The sequence below is a fragment of the Sorghum bicolor genome, chromosome 9 (assembly GCF_000003195.3).
Source record: "Sorghum bicolor cultivar BTx623 chromosome 9, Sorghum_bicolor_NCBIv3, whole genome shotgun sequence".
NCBI lineage: Eukaryota > Viridiplantae > Streptophyta > Magnoliopsida > Poales > Poaceae > Sorghum > Sorghum bicolor.
In genome coordinates, this window is record NC_012878.2 from 58,799,717 (window position 1) to 58,822,505 (window position 22,789).

The following is a 22,789-nucleotide window of genomic DNA, read 5'->3' on the forward strand; positions in this document are numbered from 1 at the left end:
CCTTGAATTGGTTCAAACATTTGTGGTTGCCTGCCTATTCATTCGTCCACGTTTTATTTCTCAAAAAATCATATTTTTTTAAGTTTGATTAAAAACATATCAAATAATACTAATATTTATATCTGCAAATAAGTATATTATAAAAGTATATTTCATGCTTAACTTAATGGTATATATTACTATATTTTTTGTATTTATTTAGTTAAATTTTAAAAAGTTTAACTCTCGAGAAACGATATGTGTATTTATAGATAGAGGGAGTACACTGATCTCGCAGGCAAACAAACACGGTCCTATTCGCTTATTTTATAAGTCATTTTATTTTAGTAAATAAACAATGTTTTTCTCTCAAAAAAAAAAATAGCCAATAATACTTTCCATGGCTTTTGAGCAAAAACAAGGACGGCCAAGGCAAACAACACAGATCGATAAAAGGAAGTGCTGCAGCGCCTCATTTTCGGCAGCTAGGGGTGCTGCTCCATCTGATCAGCTAATACTGTAAGCTGCTGCCAACACTTACACCACCACCCTGGTGACGGGGTTTAGTTACTCAATTAGGCCCTGTTTAAATCTTATATGAGACTACCAGTTCGTCTTAATTTGTATGGTGCCAGTTCAAATGGCTATGACAGTAGAGATGAGAAACCCGCCCACGGTGCCATTCAAACACCCTTGCATTGCATCGTGTTCCATTAATTAATCAATACCCATGTGCCAATGCCTACTCCCCGTACAGCAACAGCATGCACGACCTCAACTGCCTCGTGTTCCATCATTCAGTATCTTTTCACCTCGTCATTAGGTCGTTCAAAGCTACATTTTCAATACAGTCGTAACCAAACGGCGAAACAGTTCCATGGCAAAATAAGACCGGTTCTTGTCAAGACAGTAGTGACCGGACAACCAGGAGAACAATCACAGGTACCATCGGCATGGTGTGAGTCAAGAACCTGACGCACGTAAATGGACTTTGGAACAGCATAGCTTCCGCAAGTCGACAACCGTTATACAATAGATTGGTCCACATCAGTGCAGTTTATGACAGTGGTTGACAAAAAATTAAAACACATACTCCATTTCACAACGCTACCTTTTGTTACCTGCATTCCTTGGCCTTGTTTAGTTCCGAAAATTTTTTGGTTTTTAGAACGGTAGCACTTTCGTTTTTATTTGACAAACATTGTTTAATTATGGAATAACTAAGCTTAAAAGATTTATCTCGCGATTTACAGGTAAACTGTGCAATTAGTTTTTATTTTTGTCTATATTTAGTGCTTCATGCATATGCCGCAAGATTCGATGTGACGAGGAATTTTGAAAAGTTTTTGGATTTTGGGGTGAACTAAACAAGGCCCTTCATATTTTACAACACATATTTGACTTCAGCAATTTAATCTCTCGCCTAACAACACTTACTTAAATATTCAGTTAATCAAAGCGACAAAGGCTAATGCTTAGATCTCATGGTCTAAAGTTTAGTTGGGTAAAGTTAAGAGCTAAACTTTAGACCACTTTAGCGTATTTGTATGGTCTAATGAGCTAATGATCTTTTTTTTTTTTGGTGAGATTGGCTAAATTTTAGACTGTGATACAAACAGAGCCATAGTATCAATGGATTTACCGTTGCAAGTACTTTAAGAACATCAAAAAGTATGCTAAACAAGTCACTTATTCCTAGCCATTTGCATAGATATTCACAGAGTAGGTGAATGGTTAAACATTGAATAGTAAAGTCAAAGCCATGAATTATTCTAGACTGGCACCCTTACTTGGATATTTCTTTTCTCCATGCCTACAATGATTCTCCGGCTCTATGTTTAGTTGAGATAGCGTGGAAGGGCATTAAATATCTCAGTGCATGTCAAAAAAAATTTATTCAGGAAAATGACGAATACTCGAACACTCGCACCAAATGACGAGTTCTACAAACTATTCCAACAAAACTAGGCAAGCGAGTAAATCTTTTGCTGACATCCAAGGGTATGCATTTGTTAGGATATAAACTTAAGTTCAAAATTTAACTGCCCAAGAGTGCATGTGTTAGGATAAGATTACTCGACAGTGACACCATGCTTTAATATAAATATAAGGAATTGCATAAATATAAATAATTCATCATTACCATAAAGTATTACTATGCCCAATGTCCAGTGATCACAATTACTCCTCTGTTGCGTAGTACTGAGGGGCGAGCTCAGCCAGCCACAAGGGGTCAATACGGGTCAGGTTCTTGACATAGTTCTGTGTCGTCCGAACTAGCTCGTTGAAGATGACACAGTCGGGCTTGGTCCTGAAAAGCACGGATGAAGGGTGGATCTGCACGCTCTGGCCAGTTGCAAGGGCCCTGCCAAACAACAGCTTAAACATTAAATAAGATGGGGAGAATCGTAGTCATCATCACAATCTTAACATGCAGCATTCTTCAAGTTTTGGCTGGTGTAAGATATCAAAGTCCCAGATTAGTTTAGGACATTGGGTTTGAAACTATATAATATGGAATGATACCTGTATGATCCATCTGGCTGTCGCATCGCTGCATTCAAGAAGAAGGCAGACGTAAGGCATCTCCGAAATAGAACCATGTCATCTCCACATGATGACAGGTTCAGACCCATTTGTTGTGCATGGCCCTGAATTTGACTGCAAAGAACAGAAAATTGCTGTCAAATTGCAAGCATAAATGGTATTAAAAAATCGTACAGTCTGATTTTCATTTTTTTACAGTCCTAAAAGTAAAAAAACGTACAGTCTTCCATTCATTTTTTAAATAAATGATATTCAGATCTGATTTTTATAGCTCAATCCCTCCAATCATAAAAAAACAAACTACCCTCCCCTTGTTTTGCAATTCACTGTTTCATATGTGCAGGCAGGATGAGGATAGGCTCACCTACACATCTGAAAACTTAAAACAAAAAAGAACTTTGCACATTTCTTAAATTTATGGAAAGAAAATGCATATATGTAAATCATGTATAATTAATGTTGACACAAAATTTGATGGCAAAATTGACCATATGCCTAATGTGGAAAAAGGTATTCTGTCTTTTTGTACAGCTCACATATGATCAAGTTTATCATTTTTTTGTCAACTAAAATGATAATTATTTTGTCTTTTTGTGCAGCTCACACATGGTCAAGTTTTTCCATCAAAACTCTGTCAACACTGTCCACGACCTAAAATATACAGTTGTGTATTGAAAATGGGGTGTATGTACACACAAAAAAGACAACTTATCTTTTCCCCTCTTTTGCAATGCTTTGCCTACTTCATTAGAACATTGGCAGGTGTGCTTAATTACTTATTACGACACTTTAACTCCCTACACTTAAAATAGTGTTTATGTACGGGTACTGTGAAACAGATGGAGCAGAAACTAGAAACTAACCTGTGAACATCGCGAGCATGTCTTAGAGAGCGGTAGTTGATAAAGTTTTCCCTGCACCACCTGTTCAAAGCCTTCTCCATTGTTTTTTCTTTGGCATTTGCATTTCTGCTCTTCTCCAAGCATTCTGCAGCTGCTCGATAGACATTCACCAATGTGATATGGTCTCCTTCGGCGCTTTCAAAACCCTTCCTGGCAGCTCTTGCCTATAGAACAACAAAGTAAATGGGTCAATTATTGCACTACCCCAACTTGCTTGGGACTAAATTATTGCACAGAAGCGAGTAACACACTGATGTATTACTCATCACAAAACACATGAGTTTCTTTATCTTGTGTCTGACAGGGAAAGGGTAGCACAAAGGAAATGTGAGCAAAAACAGATTGAAACATGTTGGAGTATGTGTGTATTAGGCCCATGAGGCCCATGTATGGCAGGCTATACAGCTACCCTTCTAGGGTTAGCCCAGGTATGTGAATCAGAATTTCTAGCATGGTATTTATCATTAAGCAAATGGTAAATCATGATTTAGGTCTAAAGGTATTTTTTAGCCTAACAACAAAGATCATCATTTTTCATGTACGCCTTGTAATAAATTCAATGTACTAATTTTTTTTCACATGACTAATCTAAATGGCTGTTCACGTATTAGCGGTCAAAGTTAAGTTTGATTGCTCAAATTCTAGAATGCTATATGATATAGATTTCTGAATGGAGTATTTCTTATATAGTTTGCCTACTGGCACTTATCTCCCAGCTCCCACTACACAGGAGCATTTTACAGAAGTGTGCCCGAAACTACAAAACAACACCTGTTTGCAAAGCAAACACAACCCCCTAAAATAAGTGAACCAGAGGGAATAACTCCACAATATCAGATAAGAACTTAATTGTGCCATACACTTTACAGACTGTCAGTAATTCAAAAGGATACCTCTTCTAACTTCTCACGCACAGAGAAGAAAATTGATTCCACTGAAAGCATAGATACAACAATGAGCATTTCTTCCAAGCACTTGAATTTGCTGGCTACTATTAATGCCTTGGAGTACATTGGATCCAAAGGCAGCCTAGCCATCTGATGACCAACTGGATCTGAGAGCTTATAATCATCAGTCAGAGCCCCTAGTAAGATTAACTGCTCCAGTGATTTCAAAATAGCAGTCCTGTAGTAGGTTGGACACCAATAAGCAAAAACTCAGCACTGATATAAAGCAAGAAGCTATTTAACTTATAATTACTACGAAGCCTCTAGGTAAAAACTTCTGCTTGTTTGTTTCTATTAGGTGTTACCACTGCAGGAGCGCAGATCATAAGGTTCGTAAAGGAGTCTAGGTAAGGGGTTTTCTTTACCTATAAAGTTAAAGCTGGGGTACATGTGACAAGCAATAAAATACATCAAATACAATAAGATAAATTGCATCCTCTCATCACCCTGGAGACATAGTCCAGTATAAAATTCAAGCACAAAAGCACACAGAATAAAAATGATTCTGAGCATTTCCTTTTACATAGAAGAAGACTTGAAAAAATTACCTTGATGGTTTCTCCATAAAATCGAAACCTATGATGTCATCAATTCCAAGAGCCTTGAGTTGCAGAACAACATTTGAGAGGTTACACCGCTTGATCTCAGGCACAGTAGAATCCACCAGTTTATCAAACTCACTTTCTTGGAACAATCGGAAGCACTTCCCTGGTCCCTCGCGTCCAGCACGACCACTGAGGGTAGAATGAGGATGTTAGAAAGGCATGCAATAAAAAAGGGACAAGCATTGATTTATTTGGTTGAATATCCACAAAGTGCCCATATGACTTATTAGCAGAAACATATGCAACAGATATAAGGAATAAGATACAAACACTCAGTCATCATATGGAGATTCATTCTACCACTACCATGCTAGCATGCTGAGAACCACTCCTTAATAGACTGCATGAACTCTTTGTGACCTCATTTAGACATGAAAAAAAAAAGCAAGATATACATATACCTCCTTTGAAGAGCCTGCGCTTTAGAGACTGGGATGATGATTAGTGATTCCATTCCAGTCACAGGATTGTAAGCACGAGCTTTTACCATCCCAGGATCTATAACATATTTGATGCCAGGTATTGTTACTGAAGTCTCAGCAATATTTGTAGCTAGAACTACCTAGCAGAGGCAAATCAGAAAAAAAAACTCAAACTTGCTTAACAGACTCTGGTGTGGGACTTTCAAGAGTAAGTGCAACACTGAAAATGGTTACAAAGGATGAAAGGAAAACAAAATACTAAATGAATCTTGGACAAGATTGAATCTGCATGGGAAGAACAATAGAACACGAAAACAGATCTGTCTTTATTAAAAGTATAATTCTAGTCACAAACACCAATATCCATGAACAGTAGCCTAAACAATGGTAAAAATGTTCATCTGCACCTAATATTGTGGCCTTTGTGAAAGCACAAGCCTAGAATGAGCAGAATTCTGGTTCAAATTGCGATCAAGAAGATGAGTCAATACAGCATCTCCTAACAACATGTGTAGTGGCAAGAGAATTCTGGTTCAGATTGTTTGCTCGAATAGGTCTAGCTGGTTGTGTTCCTAGACAGAATGAAGGTAACTTTGCCAACTGGTGGCGCAAGACAATGAAAAGGGTGGAGAAAGAGCATAGAAGGGGAGTGAATTCCCTAATAATCTTGGAAGCTTGGATTATCCGGAAGCATAGAAATGCATGTGTCTTTGAGGGTGCTGCACCTTCGGTAACGTCAATTATAAGGGAATTCAAAGACGAACATAGTCTCTGGTGCCTAGCCGGAGCTAAGAAGATGCAGGGTTTAGAGCTTGGTGGTAGAATTTAGTTTTCTTGGTCGGGTCGTGTTGTTTTTTGGCACAAGTTTTTCGTCTTTATTTTGATGCTCAAACCACCTCTCATATTTGGTCCCATATGAGATAAGTGAGCTGTATGGGGACCATTTTCTTCTCTAATACAATGAAGTGCAGCTCTCCTGCGTTTTCCAAAAAAAAAGAGCAGAATGATTTGCCCATTGCTCTGTGACTGTTCTTATACAACGGTGAGTGTACATGTAAGGAGAAGAATTAAAATGTTAGTGTCCTCTAGTCTAGCCTATAATGGCTGAGATAAGAGGACTAGTATGGCTGGGATATTGACATTCTAACACTTTGGTTCACAGTGACCATAAAGTGTGCTCTTTTCACATTTATTAGAGGCACGTAAAATGATCAAATGACAGTTAATACGGTTTTCCTTTTAGTTGATCTTGGTTACAACAATGTTTACCCAGAGGACCAACAATAGCAAGATCAATTCTGTATTTCACTAGATAACGGCAAGATCAATCCTGTACTCGGGGTTTTCCTACCCCTTCCTCTTCTTTTAAATACAAAAGATACACAGCTCTCCTGTGTGTTTGAGAAAAAAAAATGGCATTTAACAAATGGCCACAGAGCTAGTTTAGCGGTATCGCGTTAGCACTAAAGGAACCTGTAGACATTTTTGGAATTATATGAAACACGTGTTGAGCTTTGTTTAAAGCCTGCAAAGGATTTTGAGACATACTACCAATATATGGACATTACTAAGTACTAACCATCTGGTTCATTATAAAGGGGCGCAATTTTTCACATATACAGATGACAACTAATTAACTGCAGGAAGATGAAACAATTGACCTTAATCTCCATGTAACAAGAAGGTTTGATCAACTAGGAAAACAAACCAAACTAAAAGCATGTACACAATTCCTTACAAAAAATGATTGAGTAATCCATGATACTCCCTCTGATTCCATATACTGACCATTTTAGACTTGTGAATAATGATTTAAGGAAGAGGATCAAACAACCTTGGCGACCTTCATTTATACTGGAAGATGGCTTATTCATTTGCGAGAGAGAGTGACATTTATTAAGCAGGGGAAACGAGGGCAGCAAAGGGTAAAAGTGTATATTAGTTCTAGGATGACTTGTATTTAGAGAATATTGAGAAGGCTAAAATGACCTACACTTGGAATCTGAGGTAGTATATAAAAAGAGAAATGGAGGTATGCAATTGTTTTAAGAAGGAATCCTATTGAAACATGACGAATTCAGTCCCATCAGTACCCAATTGATGTTTACCTTGCGGGTTCCAGCTGGTGCTGGCTTGAAAGCATTCATTTGCTGTTCTGATGGGAGAGATGAATAGATAGGTGTAACCCATATCTTACTACTTTCTGGTGGAAATAAACGAGCACGCTCATGAATAAGTCTCTCCAGTGATTCAATCTCCTCTTGGCCTGTCAGAAATGCGAGAATGTCTCCAGGCCCTTCCTCCAAATGGATCTATCAAATCAAACATCTAAAAGTGAAGTTTATACAGAAAATGGAGGGTGCACTGAGTCACAGTTGGATAGTAATTAGTCATCATTACAATTCTATATATTCACTCATCATGTTTTCTGAAGCATTTTTTTCATTTCTTTCTGAAGTCCCATTTATGTAGAATTTTATTTTCTTTCTTTGTCTGTAAGCCAACTACAGATTGCATGGAGCAAAGGATGATGCTCACCTGAAAGATAGTAACTAGTGTGGCATCCATATAATCAGACTCAGGCTGATAAGTATATAGTATGTCGACCGGATATTGCCGACCTTGAATATGTACAGCTTTAGCACCACCAAAATAATCAGAAAAACACTTAGCATCCAAACTAGCAGACATAATTATCAGCTTTAGAGGAGCACATCTTATTCCTTGGCATTCCTTAAGAGTTAAATTTTGAGAATGGCCCTGTACATCAGGCAAAGTCTTCCCATTTTTATTGGCATTAGCTCGGGAATGTTGCACTTTTTTCAACAAACCCAACAAGACATCGGTATGAACAGTTCTTTCATGAGCCTCATCGACAACTATAACACTGTACTTAGACAAGAGTGGATCCAAAAGTGCTTCCCTGAAAATTCGAAGTAATCTTTCAATTAGAAAAAGGAACTTCATGCATCAAACAAAAGAAATAAATGTAGATTTACCCATGACGGACCATTGCTATTAGTATGTAAAATGATATGATAGAATTGAATGGAAAAATCACTTTAGAAGGTTTAAACAAACTCAGATAAAAAATCCACAATGTGCTAAACATTTCAAAGCAGGTGTATGGACAGCTACCATGTCAAGACGCTAAAATATAAGAGGTGCTTGAAAGTACAAATAAAAGGAACACTATGAGAGAAATGGAATTATGTATCAATCCTTCTGTTCTTGAGTTCCTACTTCCTAAAACAGCTATATATATGGGATTCTACATATTAAAAAGGAAACCTGCAGGCTGCAGTGCATATCATGTGTACACCTTCCAAAAACATACCCACCATTCATGGAACTTAAATTATTGGGATGGGGTGGTGGGGTTTAACAGTTGAGACAAGAAACCTAAATCTTTTGGTTCTCAAATTGCTCACTCAAAAAGCAATTACCACATCAAAGAGGATCAAAAGACTAACATACATTCCAAAAAAAAAATGGTTATCAAACAAGCAACAAAGCAGTAACGCATCATTACCTCAGAAGCAAACCATCAGTCATGTATTTAATCCTTGTTGCATTAGATGTCGAATCATCAAATCTGATGGAGTATCCAACCTTTTTGCCGAGCTGGTCATTGCATTCCTCCGCTACACGCTTTGCTACTGTAACAGCTGCAACTCTGCGAGGCTGAGTGATGCCAATGACTTTACCATCCTTACAAAACCCACCATCATACAAAAACTGTGGAAGCTCTGCATGACCAAAATAAAGAAAACATTGCTTCTTCAAACAATCAAAGTAGAAAAAAAGATAGGAAAAATATTAGTAATGTATGTTTCTGCAATTAAAAATGAATACACAGACAAAGTAACAAACTGATTGTGCAACATGCTATTTTTGTCAAACAGTCTGTACAAAGCCTAAGAATAACTTTCCTAAGCAAGCACTTGGAACGACATTACAATGAGATAACAGCGGGAGTAGTCCATTTCACTTCTACAATAGCCCTTTCGTTAATACTGTAATAGTGTAATGTGACTGAATACAAATGTTTCCAAACCCACAAACACAAGCAATCCACAGCACCACTTCCACTAATTTACACCCAAAAGGGCAAAACATATACATCTAAATCGGAGCCTATTCACACTAATAACAACCAAAAGTTTCAGAAAGCGGCATGCCTCTATCAATTACTTCATCCAAGCAACAACTGTGAAAAGGGAGAACGCAGAAACAGACTTACGAGTAGTTTTGCCACTCCCAGTCTCACCAACAATAATCAGCGTGTCGTTCTTCCTCACCTCCTCAACTAGCCTCTTCTCCACTGAACCAACAACAAACAACAAATTTCAGCTCCCTGAGCCAACACCCCCAAAAGTATGACTGCTAACAGACATCTAAAAGCTCTGCGGGCAAACCTGACGCAATGGGGAGCGACTTCCGCTGTTGCCGAATCAGCTGCCTCCATCCAGGGGCGGACCCAGTGAAGGACATGGGTGTACACACAATAATTTTTTCAAAGCAATCGAAGTTAGTAGGCATATACATGCATATACACCTGTAATGAGATTCAGATCGGATTACAAATAGTATGTTAGGGTTTGGGCTCACGATTTTTTTACCTATGAATTACGTTAAGGTTTAGGCGCACGGTTAAGCACGGCAGGAAGAGAGGAGCAATGGGAGGGAATACCTAGTGTCCTGGTGGTGCTCGTCGCCGGGCAAAGTGACCAGTGGCGAAGTAGGACAGCAGCGATGGTTGCAGGGACACCGGAGGGCGGACGCCGTGCCGCCGTGCCGGAGATGGTCGCGAGAATGCTGGGTCCCAGGTGGTGCTCGACCGAGCGCAGTCTTTCTTCTCTCGGGGTTGCGGCGCGGCGGGCGAGACGAGTCCAGGGCTCCAGGCGGTGGGCCAAGGGGCGTTCGGGCAAGGGCAATTTAGTCCAGCTTACCTCTCTCTCTCAGCTTCCTTTGCTGTCGCAGTGGTGTTGTTACAGCAACTCTAAGATCTGCTAAATTTAATAGTCAAATTCTATTGTTTATTTATTTTATAAAATAGAAAAAAATTAAAAATAAAAAGTCCACAACAACCTTACTATTTTATAAAATTAGTGTCAGTGGTTGACTATATATAGCCACCGAAAATCAAGGGATAACCAATTTTCTATTTTACAAAACCAAATAACATATATGTTGGAGTCTACTTTTTACTAAACAAATTCTAAAATAGTCTCCATAATAAGAATAGTCAAGCTTTTGGAGTTGCTCTTAATAAATATATAAAACAGGAACATATTTCTAGTGTTTAGAAAACTCTGAGAAGATTGTAGTAGCTTAGAGCATCTCCAAGAGACTAGGTAAAATTATATTTTAAAATACAAGATTTAGCCATTTTGTAAAATAAAAACTCATTCAAATCATAGAGTTCCACAACAAACATTGTATAAGATAGCTAGTGAGGACGACATACTATATATGACAAGCGAAAGTTTAGGGATAGCAAACTTGCTATTTTAGCAAACCAGATAGCACAACTGTTAGACTTTGATTTTTGCTTTAAAAATATAAAAATAGCCTAGATAATATGGATAGCATATCTGTTGGAGTTGCTCTTAGACATGTTCATTGGAGTCTGCCATAAAAATTTTGGATAAAAATTATAAGCACTTTAACCTATACACAAATGACAAACAACAGGGTATAAATGCACATGAAAATACTATGAAAAGTGTCAAACAATATATCTCAGATTTTTCTTGCCTACTTCTTAGCACCAGAGCAGTGTACAGAAAATACTAAGCATATATGACACATATTTTATTTACTACAAATTTCACAAGAGACAAACATTTAATCCACTTAATTCATAAAGTCATTTTCTTACACAGTCATACCACGAGATATATTTTTCATAGCATCGACATGACATAACGAGACCAACAAAATAAGAACCACATTTTTTCTGATAACTCTACAATTCGATATGCATTTTACAGTATATCAAGCATTTAATAAATTAAATAAACATCTGTATAAAAGTATAGCAAAAATGGCACTTTATATTTTTAACATGTAGATCTACTCAAGAAAAGCACAATAAAATTTGTTTCACCAAATTTGGACAAGTGTAGCTCGAGTTATGATTTTTACAAGATTTTAACTAATTTTTGAAAAAAAATCATTTTCTTTTTCAAGGAAACCCTAAAGGCTACGTGCACCCAGGTCTGTGCATCCGCAGGGGCTGACAGCTGGGCCCCGGGGTCAACCCGACCCCATGTGTCAGTCTCATTGGAGCAGGGGCAGCGCTGACCAGCTGAATCTCACCGTTGGTGAGATCTCCGGCGATGCGGGTCACCACCGATGTGCTCCTCGCGGGAGGCGAGCTCAACAGCGTAGAAAATGAGGGCGGAGGCGACCTCTAGCAGCGGCGCTAAGGTGTAAGAAATGAACCATTCACCATTTTGCATCTTTTATATATGCATACGTTTATTTATGTAATGTATTTTCTAAGGCTAAACAATTTACAGGCTTGCTTATTTACATGAAGCCATAGAACCAAAAGTTGTACACCGTGAGCATTATCTTAATCGATGAAGAATTCAATGGCAAGCTTTTTTTATTTTGGACTGGCCAAGCTCTCGGGTGCTGGGAAGAGCCATATCACAACTCGAGTTATGGGAACATTCCTGAGTATGACTTTTCTCCAATAAGTGGAACTTGTGGTATTCACATGTAGTAGGGAGTTTACATATTGAGAGCTTTGTTTTCCATTTTGTTTTTAAGAAGAATTAGCTCTGTACAGCTTTGTATGCAAACAACCATTCATCTTTTTTTATTTTGCTACTGTTTCAGGTATGTGGCTCCTGAGTATGCCAATACAGGTCTGTTAAATGAGAAGAGCGATGTCTACAGTTTTGGGGTGCTACTACTGAAAGCAGTGACTGGGAGGGTTCCAGTTGACTATGGTCGGATTCAAGATGGCAGCGGGTACCCGAAACCCGAGTACCCGACGGGTTTTACCCGATAAAGAGGCGGATATGAAATAATTTTTCTATTCGTGGGTATGTTATTGGGCAAAATTATATACCCATCGGGTATGGCGGGTACAGATGTGGGTGTTTACTACCATACCCGTCTACCCGCGGGTAAAAAATACCCGTCAAAATAACTAGCCATCCTTGTCATTTTAGCCTATATAGCACATGAATTTGGTCTAAATACAATTAAACTCTCCTAATATATATGTATATGAATTTGATGTTGTCATATGAATATTAGTTTGTAATTTGTTGGAGGCTTAATATGTTTTTCTTTGTGTAAATATATAATATTTATATGTAATTCTCGGGTATACTAGCTGGTGCGGGTTACCGTTGGGTAGAAATTACCTGTGTGCGGTACAGGTAACCCAACGGGTAAAATTTAGACTTTGCGGGTGCAGGTACGGGTGGCCACTACCCATCGGGTACGTATCCGTTGCCATCTCTAGGTCGGACTGCTAATGAGGTGGGCATCTACTATTGTTGCATGCATATATGCAGATGCAGAAGCAAGAAGTCCAATACTAGTTGCCGTTTGTTTCAAAGCAAAACAGCATCTGCTTGGTAGGAGGGACAAATATATATGCTTTAGGTGTATGCATATCCTGGGCTTACGGCAATAGTACTTTGATTTAAATCTATGCTTGAAGCTGTGTCAGGTCTGAATGTTGATCAGTCACAACTCACAAGCCCTATAACATGGTGGATGTGCAGGTTCATCTGGTGAAGTGGCTGAAAATGATGGTTGTCAGGGCACTAGAAGAGCGGAGGAGGTAGAGTTGAAACTAGCGACTCGTGCTCTGAGGCCTTGTTTAGTTGGCAAAAATTTGAGTTTTTGGCTACTGTAGCACTTTCGTTTTTATTTGACAAACATTGTTCAATCATAGAGTAACTAGACTCAAAAGATTCATCTCACAAATTACAAGTAAACTGTGAAATTAGTTTTTATTTTCGTCTATATTTAAAGCTCCATACATGCGACTAAAGATTCGATGTGACGGGGAATCTTGAAAATTTTTGCGAACTAAACAAGGCCTCTGAATTAAGCGCGCACTTCTAGTGGCACTGAGGTGTGTGGACCCAGATGCCCACTATGGGTCAGGTTTGTACATCCTAAGCTTTGTTCCGTTGATACAACTACTCTGTAATTCCTTGTGCAGCAGTTCTAAATCTTGTGCTGTGAAGAATGTGATCCTCTCTGAAGGACCGCCGGAGCCGGAGGGGCCACAGCAACAACGCAGACAGCTAGCGAGTCCAGGGCAAGCTCAAGCGAGTTTGAGATAAGCAGTGATCAAAGAGAGTCAGGGCCGTCATCGAGGTTCTAGCCCTAACTCCCAGCGAAAGAGCACAACAGATCACCATGGTCCAAGAACTGGGTTTCAGTTCAGTTTGCCGGGTTGTCTCTTACCCATGCATCAGCGGGCCGTTTGAAAGGTTGACACTGGCGGTTTTTCACACCGGCGGGGCTTTGGATGGTACCGGGCATGGTTGGTACTTGGGCAATTTGGATGGTGGGTTGGTAGAGATAGGAAGGACATGGAGATTGCATTTTGTACTGTAGGTATTACCTTTCCTTGGTGGAAGCCAGCGTAGATTGGATCGATTCCCTGGAAGATTGAGACTTGTCGTGGATCCTATTCGTGTTCTGTTTGTCCAGCAGCTTGTACAGAAACTTTATTCTCTGGTTCTTGGTTAGGACTCATCGGCGACGGCGAGTAGAAAAGATGATCGGCTTTTTCCTCATGTGATGAGTGTGGGGGAGTTGATGCTGTTCGTTTATGTGAAATTTCTGTAAATTTTTTAAAGCGGACGGAAGGAATCACTGGCTTCTAGTGCAAGTGCTGACGCTGGCAGAAATGAGAGCAGGTTTGCCCTTAGGCCTTGTTTAGTTCCCACAAAATTTTGCAAAATTTTTCACATTCCTCGTCACATCGAATCTTTAAACGCATGCATGAAGTATTAAATATAAACGAAAATAAAAACTAATTGCACAGTTTGGTCGAAATCGACGAAACGAATCTTTTGAGCCTATTAGTCCATGATTGGACAATATTTGTCAAATACAAACGAAAGTGCTACAGTGTCGATTTTGTAAAATTTTTCGGAACTAAACAAGGCCTAACCGAAACTCCAATCCGGCCGCCAATGCCGCACGGCGAAGGCATGGGCCTGATTCTTTTACTGGTGGGCCGGCCAAGTAAAAAGACCACTTGGATTAGGGCCCATATGAAGTAGCACCATTCCGCCATTTGCGATCCATCGTGGAAATATCTTGCACCGTGTCGTCTCGTCTCGTCACGTCGCCTCTCACCGCCCCACCCAGCGAGAGCCAGTCCAGTCCCATCTCGCCTTCCGCTTAAACCCCACCCCCACCCATCGCACCCAGACCCAGGCGAGAAGAAGCCCTCGCCAATTCGTCCCCCATGGCCGCCACCGCCGCCATCCACCTGCGCCCGCTCCGCTCCGTCGCCGTCTCCTCCGCGAGGTCCCGCTCGCTCCTCCACCTCCTCGCCCGCCCCCTCTCTTCTTCCCAATCGGGATCGTCCTACGCCTACCGCCCTTTCCCTTCCCAGGCCGCCGCCCCCGCCGCCGCCCCCAACCACGTCCACCACCCTCCCCACCACCACCAGCAGGAGCACTGGGTGCCGCCGAGGAACCCGCCTCCCCCGGGGCCCCCTCCACAGTGGTCCTCGCAGGGACATCCGCCTCCGCCGCCCCGCGGCTATGGGCCTCCACCGCCGCAGCACCAGCATGTGCCGCCTCCGCCACCACGCGGCTACGGACCTCCACCACCAGGACAGCATATGCCGCCCCCGCCGCCACGCGGATACGGGCCTCCACCACCGGGACAGCATATGCCGCCGCCTCCGCCTCCGCCGCCACATGGTCACGGGCCTCCACCACCGGGCCAGCACGTGCCGCCTCCACCGCCGCACGGCCACGGGCCTCCACTACCGGGCCAGCATATGCCGCCGCCACACGGCCACGGGCCTCCACCACCAGGACAGCACATGCCGCCTCCGCCGCCACGCCACCACGGACCTCCGCCACCGGGACAGCATGTGCCGCCGCCGCCACCACCACACGGCCACGGACCTCCGCCACCGGGACAGCATGTGCCACCGCCTCCGCCACCACACGGCCACGGACCTCCGCCACCGGGACAGCATGTGCCGCCTCCACGCGGCCACGGGCCTCCACCCCCGCACCAGCAGGCACCACCTCCACCGCCGCCTCCTGAACCTGTGGCAGGTCCCGGGGAGCTGATGGGACTGTGCCGGGAGGGGCGGGTGAAGGACGCCGTGGAGCTTCTGGCCAAGGGTGCCCACGCTGACCCGCCCGCGTTCTACGAGCTCGCGGCAGCCTGCTCCAACCCTAAGCTGCTGGAGGAGCTCAGGAAGGTGCACGACTTCTTCCTCCGCTCGCCCTTCCGCAGCGACCTCCGGGTGAACAACAAGCTGCTCGAGATGTATGCCAAGTGTGCAGCCATGCCCCATGCCCGCAGGACGTTCGACAATATGCCTGACCGTGACATGGACTCGTGGCACATCATGATCGACGGCTACTCGGTCAATGGGCTTGGGGACGAGGCCCTGCGGCTGTTCGAGCTGATGAAGGAGTGTATGGCACCCACAAGTCAGACCTACCTGCTTGTGCTCAATGCTTGTGCCAACTCGGAGGCCATCGAGGAGGCACTCCTTTACTTTGATGCCATGTCCAGGGACCATGGCATTGAGCCTGGTGTGGAGCACTATGTTGGGATCATTGAGGTCTTGGGGAAGTCAGGGCATCTCAATGAGGCTCTGGAGTTCATTGAGAAGCTGCCTTTCGAGCCCAATGCCATGGTGTGGGAGTCACTCTTGAACCTGGCCCAGATGAATGGAGACATTGATCTTGAGGACCGAGCAGAGGAGTTGTTGGTGTCGCTTGATCCATCCAAGGCAAACCCCAAGAAGCTCCCAACCCCACCTCCAAAGAGGCGCCTGGGAATTAACATGCTTGATGGGAGGAACAAGCTAGTAGAGTACAGGCTGCCACCAAAGATTGAAAAGAAGGTGGTCAATGAACAGAGGTACGTCCCAGACACAAGATATGTGCTCCATGACATTGATCAGGAGGCCAAGGAACAGGCATTGCTGTACCACAGTGAGAGGCTGGCAATCGCTTATGGTCTGATTAGCACCCCAGCAAGGACTCCACTTCGCATCATTAAAAACCTGAGGATATGTGGGGACTGCCACAATGCCATCAAGATCATGTCAAGGATCGTTGGGAGAGAGCTCATTGTGAGGGACAATAAGAGGTTCCACCATTTCAAGGATGGAAAATGCTCCTGTGGAGATTATTGGTGATAATGGATTAAAGTCGTTCATCTCATCAGTATTGCTGCCATCCTTTATATGGATATATATGCTGGCAGCTGTGGTTTCAATTGATAATAAGCAATATGAAGGTATCCAATGGTGGTGTTAGTGGTTCTCATCCTTAAATATGCTTAAGATCCTTAGCTGAAAGCACTTGTATCATGCAAGATTATAACTTCTTGATGCACTAATCAATTCTACTCTCCTCTGTATCAGTATCATGTTTCTCATGGGAAACATGTGCTAGTTTGGAATATATAACTATATGGTTGTAAGAGCTGATTCTTCCTTGCTTTAATTTGGATGAATGAACTAAAATGAATCTTATATATTCGTGAACATATTTTATTTTCTTGTTTGATCATGTACAGTCTATGTCGGGATATGCTACTGGTCAATTTAATTAGCATTTTTGCTGCTGTTGCAATTGCTTACACACTTAACCAGAGCATCTAGTAGACTAGTATGTTGCTTCAGCTGAACAATTTCTAGAGATAGTGGGGGCAACCGAGGGCATCAGTTTTCAGGGTTTCACCCTTAACCGTTTCTTTTCCTTCCCCCACTACAGGTGTAGTCAGACATGTTTATGAAGCAGTAACAACTTGAAGCTGGCAAGTTAGACTTCATGAACTTAATGTTATCATTGCTCAGTTAGTCTTGTTCTTGCATCTGAAAGTGTTCAGATTTGTTGGCATAATAAGAATAAAAGATGCTGCTATTTGTCTAGCTGTTGATCAGCCCTTCAAGCAATCGTGGCATAAATATATGTTGACCTTTATACCGTGCTGCCATTCTGTATGGATATATGTTGAAAGACAAGCTTTCAATGGATCAATGCATAAGAAATATTAAGATATCTGATGATGGTGTTAGTATTTTGTCATCCTTAAATGCTTGGAAGCTTCTGTATGTATGCATAAGGTCCTTAGCTGTTACTCCTGTTAGGACTTCTATCTGCGCAATATAATCACTTCTTGATGCACTACTTGATCCCTACAGTCCTCTGCATCTATGTTATGGTTTTGTAGGAAATAATGTGCTAGTTTAAAACATAACCAGTTGGTTGTAAGAGGTTCGATTCTCTCTCTTTTGAATATTTGAACTAGTAAGACTAGTCTTGTAAATTTGCATAAAGCACATATTCTTTTATTGGTTGTGTGAAATCTACATCGAGATCAGCATATGATGTCCAGTGGACTAGCATTTTGTGCTCTCCATTGCTTGGCCACTTGACCAGAGCATCTAGTCCTCTGGCCGCTGCATCAGCTGAACAATTCCTAGGGGCAGTGGGACAACTGCAACCATCAATTTTTCAGGCAGTACTCTATTTTTGTCTCCCTTGTTAAAGGTTGCTCCACTTCTTGGTGCATTACTTGATCCCTACAATCCTTCTCTGCGTTGAAATATGGTTTTTGTGGAAATTCATGTGCTGATTCAGAAACTAGAACATAACTATATGGCTGTAACTGTAAGAGGCTTAATTATATATCTCTTTAGAATTTAGATTGATCTCTTTAGATTGATGAACTAGTAAAAATCAGTCCTATACATTTATGCAAAACACATTCTTTTGTCTGACTGTGAAATGTATCCTGGAACCAGACGAATCAGCATATGCCATTGTTTCAGTAGACTAGCATTTTTATTGGCCACCATTGCTTGCCTACTTGACCACAGGAATATCATGTCAGCTTCATTAGCAGAACAGTTCCCATAGACGGCCAACCAAGACAATCAATTTTCAGTACAACTATTTTAGTTTTTTTTTCAGTAAAACCAATGCATATGCATCTAGTGTTTGTTCTAAGATAATTTCATGAAACCATGAAAGTTGAAGCTGACAATCTAGAAGGTTTACCACTCATTAGTTAAGCCTGTCACTAGTGAAGATGTCTCTTATGTTTAAATAAATGGTTCAAGTTGGTGAAACCATTGGTCAGTATGTTGAAGTGGCACAACATTCTTGTATTAGGGCTACTTAACTTGTTTTATGAGCACTCTTATGCTCTTTTTTATTGTTAGCTTAGTTAAAGATTAGGGCTACTTCTTTTATGAGGCATTCTTAGGTTGTTTTTAACGTTAGCTTTGTGACTTTGTAAAAGTTGTGTTGAACTGGAAGTCTCTACTCCTTTTCAGTTCCTGTGAAAATTTGAGTTGAAAACAATTCTGCAGAGTATAATATTTTTTTTCGCACGTGTGATAGCACTAAGAACTTCAGGAGGAAACACTTCTTTCAGTTTCTATGGAAACAATTTTATGACATCTCAGCCCCTGAAGTACCTGAAAGCAGATACCGGTATCCAACTCTTGATTGTTTTTCACATAATATTGTGTTTGCTGCAAATATGACACATGTACACAACAGTCCCATATTGGTGAATGTCATTACTGCAGTCAAGATGTTTGTTTTCTCATACTGTTGCAGTGTTGCTTATTTGTTAGGCCATCTGGTCCTATATTGGTGAATGTCATTACTGCAGTCTAGATGTTTGTTTTCTCATAATGTTGCTTTTTTGTTAGGCCATCCAACCTAAAATGTATCATGTGACATCACAACATTGATTTACTCCATGATACATATGGAGTGGTGGAGGTGATAGTCACTGTTGACTGATGTTAATTTGATTCACATATCACTTTACTGTTTTAGTGATCACTAATTTCCCCACCGCTTTTCTTGATTGCTAGGCTCTCTGTAATTTACTGAGTTAGTTTTGTTGTGAGCTACTGTGGTACTGGGAACTCGTAACAACTGTCATCTTTACATTAGGTATTACTTATTAGGATGCACAACATGTCGTATTTTTTTGGTACATACAAGTATACGACTGAGTGGCCTCTCACCTCCAGCGAATTATCTTGCTGCTATGTTTTTGTTTATCACACAGTTAATGCTTAATCCCCAAAGATGCATATCACCAAGTGGTGCTTAAAGCCTTCTGACTGTTCAGGTTTCATTGAAGAACATGATTACCATTATATGCACCATCCTTTTAAGTCTTCAACCAAGTTTCAGTACAACTATTTTAGTTTTTTTATTATTAGTATTTCAGTAAAACCACTGCATCTACTGTCTGTTCTATGATAAATTAGTGAAACCATGAACGTTGAAGCTAACAATCTAGAAGGTTTATCACTCATTAGCTAAGTTTGTTGCTGGTGAAGATGTCTCGTATCTTGAAATGGTTCAAGTTTGTGTAACCAGTGGTCAGAAGGGGTACAACATTCATTTATTAGGGCTACTTAACTTGTTTAATGAGCACGCTTATGCTCTTTTTTATTGTTAGCTTAGTTAAAGATTAGGGTACTTGTTTTATTAGTCCTCTTAGGTTATTTTTATTGTTAGCTTTGTCAAAGTTGTGTTTAACTGGAAGCAGCTAATTTATATTATCTCAATATCTCTTACTCCTATTCAGTTCCTTTCAAGAGTTGAAAACAGTTCTGCAAAGGAGGATGGGTTCTTTTTTTTCACCTGTGATGGTGCTAACAATTTTAGGAGGAAACACTTCTTTCAGTTTCTATGGAAACATTTAGGACGTCTCAGGCCGTGCAATACCTGAAAGCAGATACTGGTATTCAACTCTTGATTGTTTTTCATCATACTGTGTTTGTTGCAAATATAACATATGTTTGCAGCGGTGCCTATATTGGTGAATGCCATTACTCATTACTGCAGTGAGTTGTTCGTTTTGTCATAGTGTTGCTGTTTTGTTAGGCCATCCAAGCTGAAATGTGTCATGTGTCATCACAACATTGATGTTATTTTGATTCCCACACCACTTTACTGTTTTAGTAATCACTAACTTCCCTACCACTTTTCTTGCTTGCTAGGCTCTCCGTAATTTACTAAGTTAATTTTGTTGTGAGCTACTGTGGTAGTTATTACTTATTAGGATGCACAACATCTCATACTTTTCAGCGAATTATCTTGCTGTTATGTTTTTGTTTATTACACAGTTAATGTTTAATCCCCAAATATTCATATCACCAAGTGGTGTTTACCTGGACCTGAGGACCTCTGATGCTTGTTTATCTCAAGTAAGCCTTTTGAGTCTTCATGTTTCGTTGAAGAACATGATTACATGCACTATCCTTTTGGCAAATCGATATGCAGTGTGTATTTCTTCTCTCTTTTAAGAATGCTGATCGCATCCTGTTGTTTTGAACACTGCTACTATCAGGCTATCAGATAGTGTATTTGACAGCTGGTTTGCTTCTGACAGAAGGTAGTATTGGCAGACCCACTTTTGCAGAGTTTAATCAAGTTCGGAGGAAAGCCGGGTCATAGTTTATTTTAACAAAGTTACCTGGTCCGCTGTCACTGATGCAGAATGATGGGGCGCATACGAGACACTGATGATCCTAGAAAAGGGACAGCCTGTGTATCTATTCTGAAGACAGGGTAGAACCACATGATGAAGCGGCGGTGTTGGTGGTGGGCGTTGTGGATCTAACGATGTCAAGGACGTGCAGTGCAGTGGCGTAACAGGAGATGATAGAGCGCTGTCGGATCGGATGAAGTGGAACTGCCTGCTGCGGAGGTGGCCGCCGGAGAACATCCGGAATTGAAAAGGGGCTGTTGGCCACAGTTCACGATAAGTGTGTTGACCCCCCCTCATCTTTTTTATTTCAATTTTAATTTGCATGCAGTTAGCCTGGTAACATGAAGAGTCCCTGAATATCATGATTGCTGTTCCATTGGAATGCATGGGGTATGTACGAATGAATGAGCATGTTTGTGTTTTGAGTGGTAGTGGTAGGTGTTTGGTTTTGCATCGCCAAATGTGGTGCGTGCAGGCGCCACACGGGTGGGCTTTGCCATTGGTGGTCGTATTAGATCAGAGTTTGGAGTGGACTGGACTTGTCAGGGCGTTAGCAGAAATGCTTAAATTGGCATTATTGCCCACAGCTCAGCGTTGGGCTTGTATGTTTGCACAGTACTAGACACAACCGACAATCTATAAGTAATCATACAAACATACAACAAGGCTCTGTAGCGTTGTTAAGTTATGATGGCTACTGGCTACCACTGTAGTAAGAAACAAAATTGCAGTATGCGTTTAAGTGGTGTTCTTATCAGAGAAACAAAATTTTCTTACTATGTCAGTGAATTTTTGCTCGCGTCGATGTCCTCCATTCAGGTAAAGTAACCAGGTGCCACGACGGTCTTGTTAATGGACGGGTGTGCACGTGAACTTGTTCCTAACGTATGTTGGTTTCTGAACTAGGAGAACTCAGATCGATCTTGTGTTTGGATTGAGTCCCTCCTAGATTTTGTAGAATCCAAGCCCCCTTGGTGGTTAATGAGTTGCCTGAGCCTCATTTTTTAAAATAAAATAAAATAAAATAAAATAAAATAAATAATCCAGCCACCGGCGGGATCTATATAGAATCCCGGGGATTGGGGATCAAAACATTCCGGATTATTATTATCCAGGATCCAGAACAGTCGCATCCGTGATAATTCATCCATAAATGATAAAACAGGCATCAAAGAGTTTTTAACGCAGGACTGTATTATGTGTTTCCTCTCCTATTCTGGTCGGAACAATGAGGTAACAATGTACAATGACGACTGATAAGTTGAAGTTGAAGTGAAGGAACATGACGGCAATGCATACTTACGTTTGATAGTGATTAGGAGCAGTACGTAGTCCGGCCCGTCCTCAATAATGGGGAGGAGGTGTTGCTAAAGCAGCGTAGCCGTTAACGAACGAATGATGAATATAAAAAAGTTGTACGGTGTGTGGCAGCGCGCGAACATGCATGGCTGGTCGTACAGTAGAGATCAAGTGGTGACGGTCACGGGTTACAGCAGGCCACTTAAGCCGCGGGAGGTACACACACATACTACTACTTGTGAAATACGCAAATCCATCCATCCTATGTGTGTGCCGCAATGAAACGCAGGAGCAGGCGGCGCGGCACGTCACGTGTGAAACCATGATGGTGGTGTCGTGAAGGAGAGCGAAGCACGCAAGAG

The 22,789-nt window shown here is 41.3% G+C and overlaps 2 protein-coding genes across 2 annotated transcripts; one reads left to right on the forward strand and one right to left on the reverse strand.

Annotated features, from left to right (window-relative positions):
• Nucleotides 1,969-10,320, reverse strand: LOC8066555 (pre-mRNA-splicing factor ATP-dependent RNA helicase DEAH10). Its single transcript, XM_002441572.2, has 12 exons — nt 10,096-10,320; nt 9,821-9,960; nt 9,646-9,726; nt 8,935-9,151; nt 7,941-8,325; nt 7,511-7,714; nt 5,382-5,542; nt 4,924-5,109; nt 4,322-4,553; nt 3,390-3,592; nt 2,506-2,640; nt 1,969-2,344 (listed from the first exon to the last, which is right to left on the reverse strand). Exons 2-12 carry the CDS (start codon nt 9,948-9,950, stop codon nt 2,161-2,163), a joined length of 2,118 nt encoding a protein of 705 aa, XP_002441617.2. The 5' UTR covers nt 9,951-9,960; nt 10,096-10,320; the 3' UTR covers nt 1,969-2,160.
• LOC8065315 (pentatricopeptide repeat-containing protein At2g15690) lies at nt 14,748-17,147 on the forward strand. The gene has a single exon (XM_002440324.2). The coding sequence runs from the start codon at nt 14,866-14,868 to the stop codon at nt 16,792-16,794; it is 1,929 nt and encodes a 642-aa protein (XP_002440369.1). The 5' UTR covers nt 14,748-14,865; the 3' UTR covers nt 16,795-17,147.

Excerpts from the sequence above, each read along its gene's own strand:
- LOC8065315 (XM_002440324.2), top strand. The coding sequence starts at position 14,866 with ATGGCCGCCACCGCCGCCATCCACCTGCGCCCGCTCCGCTCCGTCGCC.
- LOC8066555 (XM_002441572.2), bottom strand. The coding sequence starts at position 9,950 with ATGTATATGCCTACTAACTTCGATTGCTTTGAAAAAATTATTGTGTGT. Across the intron at positions 4,554-4,923 it reads TTTATGGAGAAACCATCAAG|GACTGCTATTTTGAAATCAC; the intron begins GTAATTTTTTCA and ends AACCTACTACAG. Across the intron at positions 2,345-2,505 it reads CAGCCAGATGGATCATACAG|GGCCCTTGCAACTGGCCAGA; the intron begins GTATCATTCCAT and ends GTTGTTTGGCAG.